This window comes from Argentina anserina, chromosome 7, assembly GCF_933775445.1.
Source record: "Argentina anserina chromosome 7, drPotAnse1.1, whole genome shotgun sequence".
Classification (NCBI taxonomy): domain Eukaryota; kingdom Viridiplantae; phylum Streptophyta; class Magnoliopsida; order Rosales; family Rosaceae; genus Argentina; species Argentina anserina.
This window is the reverse complement of record NC_065878.1, coordinates 3,186,306-3,199,756: the sequence shown is the minus strand read 5'-3', so window position 1 is coordinate 3,199,756 and position 13,451 is coordinate 3,186,306. Positions and strand designations below refer to the sequence as shown.

General features: G+C 36.6%; 1 protein-coding gene across 1 annotated transcript; it reads right to left on the bottom strand.

The window, feature by feature from the left end:
- Positions 1 to 6,806: 6,806 nt before the first annotated feature.
- Positions 6,807 to 12,969, bottom strand: LOC126802008 (uncharacterized). Its single transcript, XM_050529521.1, has 7 exons — positions 12,623 to 12,969; positions 12,418 to 12,510; positions 11,135 to 11,279; positions 7,874 to 7,984; positions 7,717 to 7,799; positions 7,577 to 7,634; positions 6,807 to 7,076 (listed from the first exon to the last, which is right to left on the bottom strand). The coding sequence occupies exons 1-7, from the start codon at positions 12,872 to 12,874 to the stop codon at positions 6,997 to 6,999; spliced, it is 822 nt and encodes a 273-aa protein (XP_050385478.1). The 5' UTR covers positions 12,875 to 12,969; the 3' UTR covers positions 6,807 to 6,996.
- Between the last annotated feature and the right edge of the window lie 482 nt (positions 12,970 to 13,451).

Below are 13,451 nucleotides of genomic sequence, written 5' to 3'. Positions count from 1 at the left end.
TTCCCTACTAACGCCCCTTGCATTCCAAACAATAAAAATTGTGGGGGTGCATGGTTTTCTTTTGGTGTCAACAGCATCACTAATAAATTGAAGTTCAGATAATGCCCATGATAGGGACATAACAAGACGTATCACCTAGCTACTGGAAGCAAATTTACTTCCCATCTTGAGTTTCCTACTTTCATCCCCACCCACATATGTCAATGACTTGTGTCTATTTACTTTTTCCCTTCTAACCACAATCACCTCTATAATAATACATTTATTATTTTCTGAAATTAAATTTCAATCAATCTTTTTTTCTTTTTCCTTTTTTATTTTGAATTCAAAGCCTAACAAGTTCAGGACTCCTTGTATTCTTGAGGAGCCTATGTAATTGTTGTACATATTAATTAAAACATGGGTTACTCCTCACATTCTTTCATTTTGCTTTGTCAATATATCTAATGTTCTTCTACTTTCTTGTAATTGGAAATTTGGAATAATCATATTCCTTTGGTTGAATCTAAAATGAATATCTTGGTAGCTTTGAAATAGTCATATTTCCTTGAATAATTCTATTTTCTTCCGCAAAATACCTTCAAGAGCTTCACTAAAATTACAGTTTTGTCTCAATCCTCTTCAGTAGGTGGTCGATCCAACTTTTTTTCTTGTTTCTCGTGGTCTCATAACAACATATCTTACTCCACAGGTTTTTCATTTTTATCAAAATAATTTTTGCACTTGTTCATTTCCTCCCTATCCATCCCCTCAAAAGCTGGCATCACATCCATAGAATCATTGAAAAAAAGGAATTCCATGGAGTTCCATCTTGTTATAAGATACAACGCCAGTAGTTTTTGACTTCTTTCTCTATATTCCTTTTTAATATCTCCTTCTCCACACAAACTTGAAGACATCTAATCTATTAGAGCTGCTTCTAATATACATCACTACATTCTTAAATGCAGCAATATTTTTTTCTTGATAGACAAACCAGCCTCACTATGATGTTCAAAATGTGAGCCAAGCACCTCACATGAATGTACTTTCCATCAAACACTTGTGGGGTTTTTTATCCAGCCATTTTCCCTTAGATGTACTCTATTGCCAATTTATTAGCACTTGCATTATCAGCTGAGAGAGTCAACACTTTATCTATGCTCCATCTCAACAAACAAGAATCTAAAATCCTCTTAATAGTTGTGCCTTTGTGATTGGGAAGTACACAAAAATTTATGGACCTCTTGTGCAAATTTCAACCAGCATCTATTAAGTGTGCTATCAACACCATATAATTGATATTCTGCACTTTAGTCCATGTATTTGTTGTCAAGCAAACTCGATGACTTCTAAGAACTTTCCTCAGCCCAACTTCTTCTCATCATACAACTTCTAGAAGCACTTTACTATTGTTCTTCTAGAAGGTGGTTCAAGGACACTCACTATGCGAAAATGCCTAAACCATTCTAATGACGTCATAGACACACTAGACATATAAGACTTCTCAATTTAGAAAACCTTATCAATGTAGTAAGAGTAAGCACGGGTTTTATCATTCACAAACAAGACTTAAGGGTGCTTCAACAAACTAATCAACTCACATTCACTATACAAAATATACAATATACAAGTATATGAGATTTACAATTTGATTCTGATCGACAACTAACAATCACACAAGTTCATAGTAAAGATGAATATATAAGAAAGATGCAAGTACGATCTATATGTTCATGTCGGTTGTACTCTATTTATAACATGTTTGGAATACATATGTAAAACATCATATTCGGTCAAGATGAAGGTGTACGCCCAATTAAGGGACAGTCAACTCTTTTAAGTCACTTTCTTATATGAACAAACATATCCTCTATGACCATAATCTCCTATCAATCATGCATAGACTAGATGAATCCCGACTTCACTAATCTAAACACAACCAACGTATAAAGAACTTTGAAGTTGGACCGAATAACACAAAACTCAATCTCTGACTTATGAAACAATGTCTGATATTAAGACTCACTCTCGTGTTATCTCAATACTAGATGCAATACGAATCAAATAACCCTAGCATGCATTCTAGAATCACTCAACGTAAAGATAAATCATCCATAGAAACTTTCAGTCATGTATGCATAAGCCACGTTATAAATCAAGAATCCTAAAAACCTAGACATATAGAAATCGTAAAAAGCAAAATCCTACTTCTATCTAACATGAAATCGAAATAACCAAAGAACAAATTCTAAAAAGAAATCGATTATATAAAACCACAAATAATTCGACAAAGAATAAGGAATTACAACTTTGTAATTCATCACTAGAACAAAGAGGTAAAATCGGTGATGATGATGGTTATGGATTCTTGTCGAAAGGTCTCTTGATCACCAAGGGTTGAATCACAAGGTTAAAGCAAAGGGAAGGAATGAGTGTGAGCTATGTGTTTTTGAAAAGTTGTGATGCAAAACCCATCCCTCTTGTCTCCTATAGATAGAGGACGGCAATCATAGATACCCTTTCTCTAAAAAATCTTCAACCAATCATAAGAGAGTAGAATCCAAATCCTAAAGGGAAACAACATCTTTGATGCATCATAACCTTTTCCTTTTCCTTCTAGGACTTGATCCATTCCATATGCAATTAGATCTCCTTGTATGACTTGGATTCAACTTCCTTTTCCTTATATGCCGACCTCTTATTCAAATCCTAAAGTATTTGGGCTTTATCCACCGATTATAGCTCTTGTGATCTTCTAGAATCATCTCATCCAATCCATAACAAATCCACACAAGAAAACTTCCCCAATCGACTTAGGGTTCCTTCTTGGACATGGATTTCACATTCTTAATCCAATTTGGACTTTTCTTTTCGCGATGGCTTCATTCTCTCGGCCTCATTCACTCTCCTTATCCAACTAGGAAAAGGTTTCCTACCTAAACTTGGATTACCGGCTCTTGCACGGCCTCTCTTCTCCTGTCATTTTGTTTGTCGATTTTTTCACTCTTAAAAACCTAAAACGCAAAAGTAAGTCAAATTGATAAAGATACGGGAAATAACATGCCAAAATGTAGAGAGTAATGTCCTAAAAACATAGACAAATTTACGTTGATCACCTTCACTCTCCACTTGCCTAATGATCATTCATCAATAACAAGCATCTCACAAGCAGTTGTTGTACACCGATCAATAGACCATGACTTTTTTTGGACGAGATTAGGATCATCTCCACCATCCCCAACCAAATGTTGCTGACCTTCTTCATCATCCTCAACTCTTTCTCTACTCGAATACATCTTGCACACATTATGAATATGCCTCTTCAAGGTGCTAGTACGTACCATTGAAGGTCGAATCTACTTTGAAATCACCGCCACATTGTATACAAGTTACACAGTCCTCATGACCACCATAATGCTTCTTGACATATCTTTTAGTGTATAGGTTTTTTTTGTACTTCTCGAAATGATTTCATACCATTGATGTTAGTCTAATGTCACCGTAGCAGCACCAGCCCTTTATCTTCTTTTAGACACACCTTGAGAAGTATAAGTTATTGTTGGTGCTTCTACTATACCCTCCAATTCCTCCATTGGAGTTTTTAGGTTCCTTGTTCTCATTCCCAGGCTCAGAGACAACAACTAAATCATTCACCGTATCAGTTTGGACTACTTCTAATTACTACATCTCCACTACATCATTATCATTGTCCCAAGATGCAAAAACAAAACAAATCAAATTGTCAGAATAAGATGAGATAGACATCTTTGGCTCTCTGGCTCTTTACAAATCCTACAAGGCTACAATATACAGAAGTATTCCATTACCAAATGGAACAAATCGAACTGAAGAACAATATTTCCTTTACCAAATCAACAAACACAATGAAAATCAATCAAAAATCAATATGATGAATATTCAAATTTATCAAACACAATGGAACATTCAAATGGGGTTTATCAAACTTACTCAATCAACAAAGAGATGGCGGTCTGGTGAGCGACGGTCAGAGGCTCGGAGTTGCCAGTCAGTACTGATTTTCGAATTTGGTCGGAGGCTCAATTTTCTTTGAATAGAGTTTTTTGAGACTAAGAATCTGAGAAAGTGAGACGGAGGCAGAAAGGGAAATAGGTTTTTTGACTTTTCTGTACCTATAGTCAGCTACAATATACTCTATAGTAACATAGTAAGCTCGATATATAACACAATAATATAGAGACCTGTATATGTTTGGGCTTTCGGATTTCTTTTCCCGCAAAAATTTAAAGGCTTGGGACCAGCCTATCAAAATCTCCTAAAATGAATGGTATGACCGGCATGAGCAACTGGTCTAGTTCAGTTTTCTCGGGTTATTTTTTTTTCGAATGGGCTAAGTGCCAACCTTTGTAGCCGTTAGGGTTAGGGTTAGAAATTTTCTAGTTTTTATCGCACCAATCTCTTCATGGCTGCTTCTGTTACCTTCATGACTGCTTGACTCGCATCTAAACTCTCCTTCTCAAACCATGACGAGCCGGTTGACTTGAGAAATCTCAAGTGTCCAGAGAAAGGTTTTTTTGCTCCAAGGTTTTACCTTGTGGATAAATTGAATATCATCAATCATGTTCAGTTCAATTATTTTAGAAGTATTGTTCAATCGATGTGGTGGCTCTATGCTCTGGTTAAGATCAATGCAAAGGGTGACAAATTCCTCTTCACCTTCACAAACGAGTGTGAGGTGGCTCAAGTTAAGAATAGAGGTTTGTGGGGGCTTCCAGCTTTCCATGATTAATTCTTATCAACGATTATGAGGGATTCTCTAATATCATGGCAATGCCGTTCGATTTGATTGAGATTGAAAACCTTCCAGCGGCATTGATGACATTTGCGAAGACAAGACTGGTTGGTGAGACTATATATTGGACTGAATCTGAAGGTTGATTCTCATGGTCTCCACTTTGGGGTGGCTAGGGTTCGCATCATGCTCCCATTCCCTGACCCTGTTAGGTTTGACCGCTGACCCCAGATTTAAGCTAATGATGTGATTCAAATCAAATACAAGTATGAGCATTTGTTCGGACGACGCCGGATTTGCATGATGATAAATCATGGAGGCTTGCCGTGCCCTATAGCGGCATAAGAAGAACACAGGGTTGAGGAGATTGTGCCTCCGAACCCACATGCGCTAGTGCCTTCGATGGTGTTTAGGGCAAACACCTCGTGAACCCTAATTCCTCCTTCTCCTTCGCCTCTGCCCAAGGAGAAACATCAGGTCCATGTGAGGGAGGTTTATGTTCCATCTTCCATCCCACAGGTTTTTGGTGGTCGGTAACACATGGAGGATTTCAGTGTGTTGGCAACACATTGAGGTTCATGTTCCCTCTTCCCCACAAAACTCAGTTTGCGGTGATGGCAGCAGGTGTGCAGGGGTTTCACCGCTCGGGGGTGTCACCACTTAAGATGGGTTGGCCTAGGGGACATCGAAACAAGACCAAGGATACCAAAAGGAGTCTAGATCTAGCCTTAGAGGCTGAGATGCAGTGGACCTTGGCTACTTCTGTCAACATCACAAAGAAGATGGTGACAGTAGTTGGCTCAAAGGATAATGCTACAGTTGGTGGCATTTGCCTCGACAATGAGGTTGTGTAGGACTGATTTCCTAGTTCTACTAGGAAAGACCATCCTCTTTCCCTAGTCTTCCTCGATGAGTTCTTGATTCAAGTACATTATTGTTGTTCGGCTTGTCTCTTTTGTCACTGTTCGATTTCTAGGGTTAGGGGAATTTATAATTTTGTATTTTGATTTAGTTTCTGCACTTTGGTTATGTCCGGTGTTTTAGATTTTTTTTTCTTGCCAGGAATTTGGTTTGAATAAGCACCATGTGTGCATTTATTTGATTTCTAGTTAAGTTGTAATATCCCAGTCCACATAGCTGAGATATTATCCCCTTTGGACCCACTAGAACGTATGGTTTTGTTCTTGATGTTGCACCCTAAAACATGTCTCACTATGGGAAGCTGAACATGTTCATATAAACATAGCTTCCACTCTCCCCCCGGGTGGTGCGGGATCCTTAACCTACCAGCCTGCTAGCTCCCTAGCCAGGCATCACAATTCACCCCATTAAGGGGATGACATCCACGTCACACACTTTCGGCCTAGGACATGCTCTGATGTTGTATGTAACAGCCTAGTCTACATAGCTAAGATCTTGTCCGCTTTAGGCTCACTGGCCGACACAGTTTTGTTCTTAAGGTTGCACCCCAAAACCCTAAAAAGCACTAGGGCCTGTTTGGAGACATCGAAGAGGCTGAGGAGTGAAACTAGCAACGTAACACCAACATATCGCCGTTGTCATTGGTGGCAGATGAAACAAAAATAAATTCATTGTTTGAAGAAACATGTAACTTATCACATACTGCATGGCCCTTTTGATCGAAAAATGAACTCTAGAAAACAATAAATCAATCGGTAAAAAGAATAAATAAGTTGTTGGAGAGGAGTAGATGAGTAATCCCATATCAGAAATGTGAAAAATAAAATATAACTTATAAGTGGGTGAATAATACCTAATTATACCGAAGTTTTTTGTGATTAAAACTCAACACATGTAAGATGACTAAGGTGATTACGTTTGAATAATATCGGTACAGTGGGCTACTAGAGCTATATAGGGCAGAGAGAGAGAGAGAGAGAGAGAGTAGGGCACGTAATGTACTGGGGGTTATTGATGTCTTAAACCAGTTTGCACGTTGCTGTGAACTTGTCAATATTGTAGTTTACTTGGTCCATAAAGAATGAGATTGTCTACAAGGTCTAGTATTTAAGAGCTTCTCAATTTTGAAAGTGGAAATAACGAGTATATTGTAAAAGTTGTGTACCACAAACAATTTTGACAAATAATAGATAAGATCCCCCATACATTATCTGAAACAAAAGCTATTGAGTATCCTGAGAATACATCATTCTATATTTTTTCAGAGGACGTTTTACAGAGACATTAATATCATTGATTTTGACTAAAATCAGTAGAAATGATCACAAAATGTTCCACTTCCCCGCCAATGCCTGGCAAATCATTGTGATACAGTACGCAGCACTCAGTGGATAACTACAAACTGCAAATACAAGGAGAGAAATGTTACATGGAACAATCTCAGAACCAAGTGAAACTACAATGCTGCTTCTATATGTACCAAGCAAAAAACCCCGGTGTTTATAGAATTTTAAATTGACATCAGGTGACAAACGTACATGACATTTTCAAAACAATAACGACTAAAAAAGCATGGATGCAGACAGCATATTAAATGATACTGAAGGCATATGCGCAATGTTCATCATATTTACTCAAACTGCACACTCTTGTATATGTCTTGTATTTTTTATTAGCAATAACCATTCAGCAGAGCAATATTTCCGAACCAATCTGGTTGTCCAAAGAAATAATCTGATCTTATTATAACTACACAACCCAGAACAATTTGGTCAACAAGTTAAAAGTGACCAATCATGTACCCAGCAACAAAAGCATGGCCTAACAACAGCAGGGGGGTACAGCACACAATTTAAAGAGACAATCAACAGCAGAAAAGAGCACAATTGGCAATCGACTTACTTGATACAAAATCCTCAGTATAGTCCGACTCAACTTTGCCATGAGCCATTGCGCCGACCTGAAAATGCAGTGTTATACTAGATTTTTTTAATTTAACCAATTCACATGTAAGATAAAGCCAAGTTAGTGCCGCAGCTTACCACAAAAACAAGGTCTGTATTGTTGTCAGCAGCAGCAACATAATTTTGAATGCTAACTAATTTCTCTGAACTGTACGAGAGTCCTGTAAAGCAAAATTACATCATGAATATTCATAATAGACATGACAAGAATGCTTCCAAAGTAGAGTATACTCACCCACTTTTCGGGAGTTAACAGGTAAATACTCTGTCACAGGGTTCTTGACCATACGCATAAGTTTCTCACGCTTACCGACGGCAGATATACTCAACTTCTGTAGCAGCTGCACTGCAAGGTGAAAGGCAGGATTAAACAAATTACTAAAATGGAATTTTCAGGAAAAAAAAACAAAGAACATGTAATCTTATCTCCCATGGAGATGTAAAATCTGAATATTAACAAGAATTAAATTTATATACATCCACTCCAACCGAAATGTTAAATGTAATTATTATTATATTATTTTTATCACTAACAATTTATATAAAATATAATCTTTTCTTTCTTCTTTTCACTTTTCTCTGTGTTAAATTGTGAAATCTCCTCCCATACTAAGACTCTCCACCAGCATACCTAATTCCTTTTGCATGAAAAAGAAATCACTTTCTTTCCCTTAATTGACCTCCAATTTTGAATTTGTTGTGTTTTGAGCTTTCTTTCCTTGTGCTCTTCTTCTTCGATTTGTTCTCCATTCTCTATATCTCAATCTTATGCCCAGAAAATCTTAAATCTTCCTGTAATTTTTTAAAGCTCAAAATCTAATATCCAGGCAACCCATGAAGATCGAAGGACAATACATTTTCAAGCAGATTCAGCTATCAATTTCATTATCTTTCTCCAATTCAAGCTTCACATAGTCTCAAAAGAAGAAAATTCAAGCTTCACAAATGATCCTAATCATCATCCCAGCACAGTGATCGAGAGGTTTTTCCTACTCTGACTTTCAACTATATCCCACTTTCTTGTTCTATTTTCGAATCAACTTAATTTCTGAAGGGTCTTCCTTGAGAAGTTTTGGCATGGGTAAGAAGAGATGGAGAGAAGAGAAAGAGGGAGGAGAAGACACAAGGTTCATGGCATTTAATAATCAGAAAAAAAAAAGAGTTAAAACAGTTTTGTGAGAACCCTCAAATTTGACATTGAGAAGAGAAATGCCAAATCCACGTAGGATTTGACATTTTCATTGGAATTGCACTTTCTTACCATGAGCCTCCACCCTGATAAAAGACAGTTTGGTTGGAGATGCTCACACAACAGAAAGCAGATGGTAGATGGAAAATGCTACGGAATGCAGAAGATGGAAAATGCTTCTTTAATATAATTTAACCATTACAACAACCACTTCAGGAATGTAATAATACAAAGCTCCGATCAAAACCATTAAACAGCAGAAAGCAAGCCTCAACCATCAAGGTTCAAATTAATTTGCTGTTATCTTTTAAAGCATGAATGGAAGTGTTCAACTACCTATGTAGCACAACAACAAAAACATCTTGTCAAACAACAACAAAAAGTACAACAAACGTATGGAACAAACAAATATATCAGTTATGTAAAACAAAAAAAAACTTTTAAAGGAACACGTTGTGCTCTAAACATTACATCGCCTCACACAGACAAACAGTCAAAAGGAATATACAATGAGGTTAGTCAAGAGGATCTTCATAAACTTCATACGTCACCTTGCAAAATTTTCACGATTATATTAAGTTTAATGTTTCTACTTATGTTTCTTCCAATATTGCTTGCTTGTTTAAATTGCATTAATAATTTAATACCATTCAAAACTCTAATGTATCTGATATATGCATTTCATGCTTCCAGCCGCATTGGAAGCATAAATCTCATCATGGTGAGCAAACTACCTTAGCAGAGTACAAAAATTCTTTATTTGATTACTACACTTAACTAATGAAGTCAAACGAACAGAGAATCAGAAAATACAGTACAATCAGAATCTTATGACAGTACCGCATTCCAACACAACCAAATAACAACATACCAAGTCATAGATTAATTACATTTCACACCATTCTTTTAATGGCATGATCTGTATAGATATACAAGAACACTTGGGAAAACTATGAATGCCTACAGCTAGGGAAAATGGTTAAACCAGAAATACCACCAACTTCACCAGCATTACTTCTTAGCCTCAGTTTTTTCCATAAACAGATTATTCGGATAAAAATATTTTTGTAGAGTGTTTGGCGGCCACAAGAATGTTTTAGCTTATTTGATGTTGAAGAGAGAGAGAGAGAGAGAGAGAGAGAGAGAGAGAGATGAGATGACCAACAATGATGAAAGAAACAACAAAAATTTTGACGGTTTGGCTAGGCACTGTAATTGGCTACTCAATTGTAGGTGGTTGAAGAAGTCAATTATGGATGCTATGATAACATGTCACAAATTACTAAACGGATGGAGATAGAAGTCAATAAAACTAAGGGATGGCTGCATGGACAGTGGTCAATGTTTGCCGCTTCATACAGGTGTTTAGGTTCAACAAGGGCCTCTTGTCTTTACCATTTAACTATTTTGAGCTACACATAGTTACACAGTTATCTTTGAGCTAATTGCAAGTTCAATGCTTTCACAAATGCATTCGGCATGTCTGCTACTTTTGTTGCAATGTGCCTATATTAGACTGATATGGATTGCATATGAGTAATTTTATTCGCACATCCCTTTTTTCTAGATACACACCTCAATTTTTGTTTGCCATTTTTCCCTCAATTTTTCCACATTTACCCCTTGTGTTTCATCCCCTACTGCACTATTTCTCCTCTCTTCTGTAATAACAACGCCTCATCCTCTCTCTCTCTCTCTCTCTCTCTCTCTCAAAAGTGCGCACCATGGTTCTCACTTCTCAGGAAATGAATTTTTGGCTAAACACACCATGGTTCTCAACTTCTCAGGATCTTGAGTATATTGGACATTGAAGCATAAGTAGAAGGGTAACGATACCCTATCCTTGGTAGTTGACCAGCCTTGGTAGTTTTGTTTAATCATTGAAAATAATTATCTTAGCTTCTATTTTTCTGGCAAGGAAATGATGTATATTCAATTAGACTCAAGGAAGATCCCAGCAGAAACTAGTAATGTGATTCTAACAAAAAGATGACAATGCTAGAGAAACAAAAGATAAGACAAGGGAGATTGGTGAGATGGGGGCACAACCAATATCTAGGGTGTGGCACAGATATGTAAGCTATTAAATAGTTGGAATAATCATACTCTAATTTACAAGTTTGATTAAAAATAAGAACAATGATGAATGAATAATATGATGATATGAATATAGGTGTGAATATAATTTCTCATTGCATAATTTGAACATCTGAATATCAAAAATAAGATAAAAGTGGTTGTTATCCTTCTTCTCACGTTTAATACAAACGAGTCATAAAGCAATATAAGCAAAATGAAAGGGCTTACACATGACACCAGAGAACCGCTTAAATGTCCTTGGGATACGAACAAATGGTTTAATCTCAATGAGTTTACCGTCCTCGGTCTTCACATATACACATCGCAACCTGCCAGCTTTATTAATTGGGCTATCTAAAACCATAAGGAGAGCCTGTAGATCACAAAAAGCCATTGTAAACATAAGAACCAGAGGAACTGTGAGCAACAATATGACAATTGAATTGGATGAGCTGTTCTGTAAGCTTGTTCATTCTAACTTTTTGCTCATTTACTTAAATAGATACACATGCAATGGTGGATCTAGGATCTGAAATCTGGATGCGGTCTAGGCTAATTATAAATGCACAATTTTTATTTTTCAGAATTTCTCTATATATCAAACAAACAAAAGCAGTAGAACAGCTCAAAAAATCAAGCATACAAACAATTCAACAATAAAACAGCTCGAGTAATGATAATGATAATGATAATGATAATGATAATGATAATGATAATGATAATGATAATGATAATGATAATGATAATGATAATGATAATGATAATGATAATGATAATGATAATGATAATGATAATGATAATGATAATGATAATGATAATGATAATGATAATGATAATGATAATGATAATGATAATGATAATGATAATGAATAGCTAGCTGACAGGCTATATACAGTATACGCTTAACACAAGGCAACCAGGAAGCAAATAACTAAAGTAGGATAATGGATTATATCATCACATCCCATGTAAATCGAAAAGTTTTATCAGCTAGCATTTTATTTGCAAAAAAAAAATCAAATCAGGGTTGGAATAGTTATATTGAGGAGTCTGGACTATACCATTGACATAATATTGATATTAAAATCATGGATTCCCCCAAAACGTACAGTTCCAATTAATAGCTAACAAAAAGAAAAAACATCTCATCTCTATCTAAATGACAGATACATCAATTTTGGATACACAATTAGTTATCATTTGGTGTTTCTGTTGTATGATTACAGAGGCGTTCAGTGATCTACAGTAGTAATTTGGTATTAACAAAATTTTGAGGCTGATAACAATGAAGGAAACTTATGCAAGAACAAGAAGTGAAGAACTGCAAATAGTTGTCATTGTCAGAATGGTTTAACCAAATCAAATGCACAAGCTTCTAGCTTGAACATCAAAATTACAAATAAAAAAGACGACAAAACAAAATTGGTGTATTGACTTTAGCAATTCATGTATTCAGGCATCTGTAGATCATACAAAATGCTAAAAACCAACAACAGCCCGAGTGGGCTAACCTGATGAAGAATATCAGGCCTATAATGAGCAGGGTTTTTCCCCTTCTTCTTCAAGAAACTCGCGTGATCATCAGAATTCAATAGCTGCTCAGTCTGTTAACCGCACAACAAAGCCAAGACGAAAATTAATGAAAAACCAAACAAAATTCAAGACCCAAGTAGCTGAAAACAACAATGAAGTAATACAATAGCAAAAAGATCAAACCTTTCCGACTTTGCCGATTTCCAAAGAAGCTTTCTCGAGTATAAAGATGACCCCAGGCCCGCTTTTCGGGTTCGGCTCAGTTGGGGCAATTGGAATGCCTTCAAGTTCAAACTGTTTATCTTGTGTTCCATTTTCGTCAACCCCCTTGGGCTCCTCTACTTCTACTTGTTCTGCTAATTCTTCTTCATCTCTGTCGTACTTCTCATCCCTCGTCTTTCGCTTCTTCCCCTTCGCTGCGTATGGCCTCACCATTTTTGGGTGGGTGCTCACAGATTCACAGTGACGCAAAGGTAGAGACGCTTTGGTGGTTCGGCTAGAGAGAGACCCAAAATGCTCAAAAAGATATTTATTGGGTTTAGGGTTTACGGCTCATAGTCGGACAAGACTTCATGTTTTATACCACACTCAACCAAAGGGAAAAGTCGGAATTACCCACGCCTATCTTATTTATTCATTTTGTTTGATCTCGACGGAATGATTATCCAATTCTCGGCCGAGTTTAACATTTCTATAAATTAAACAAACGAAAATCCATTATTCATTTCTATTAGGAGTTGAAATGAAACACAAGATTAAAGAATTTCTTATCCTTCCTGCTTAAACTTGTCTTGCAATGTGCTCCTGTTATTCGATGCTGCATCCCCTCCTCCTTGACTCTGTGTTGGTTTCCAGGTTTTTATTTGTTGTTTCTACTGTTTTCTTTTCTATATTTAGGCTCCGGCAATCTCAGTCTCTTGTTGTTTGTTCTCGATCAGTAAGCTCTTGTGCTTCTTTCTATCAATGGAATTAATCAAACCCTTAGTCAAATTATCATTACCAAACAGTTGGC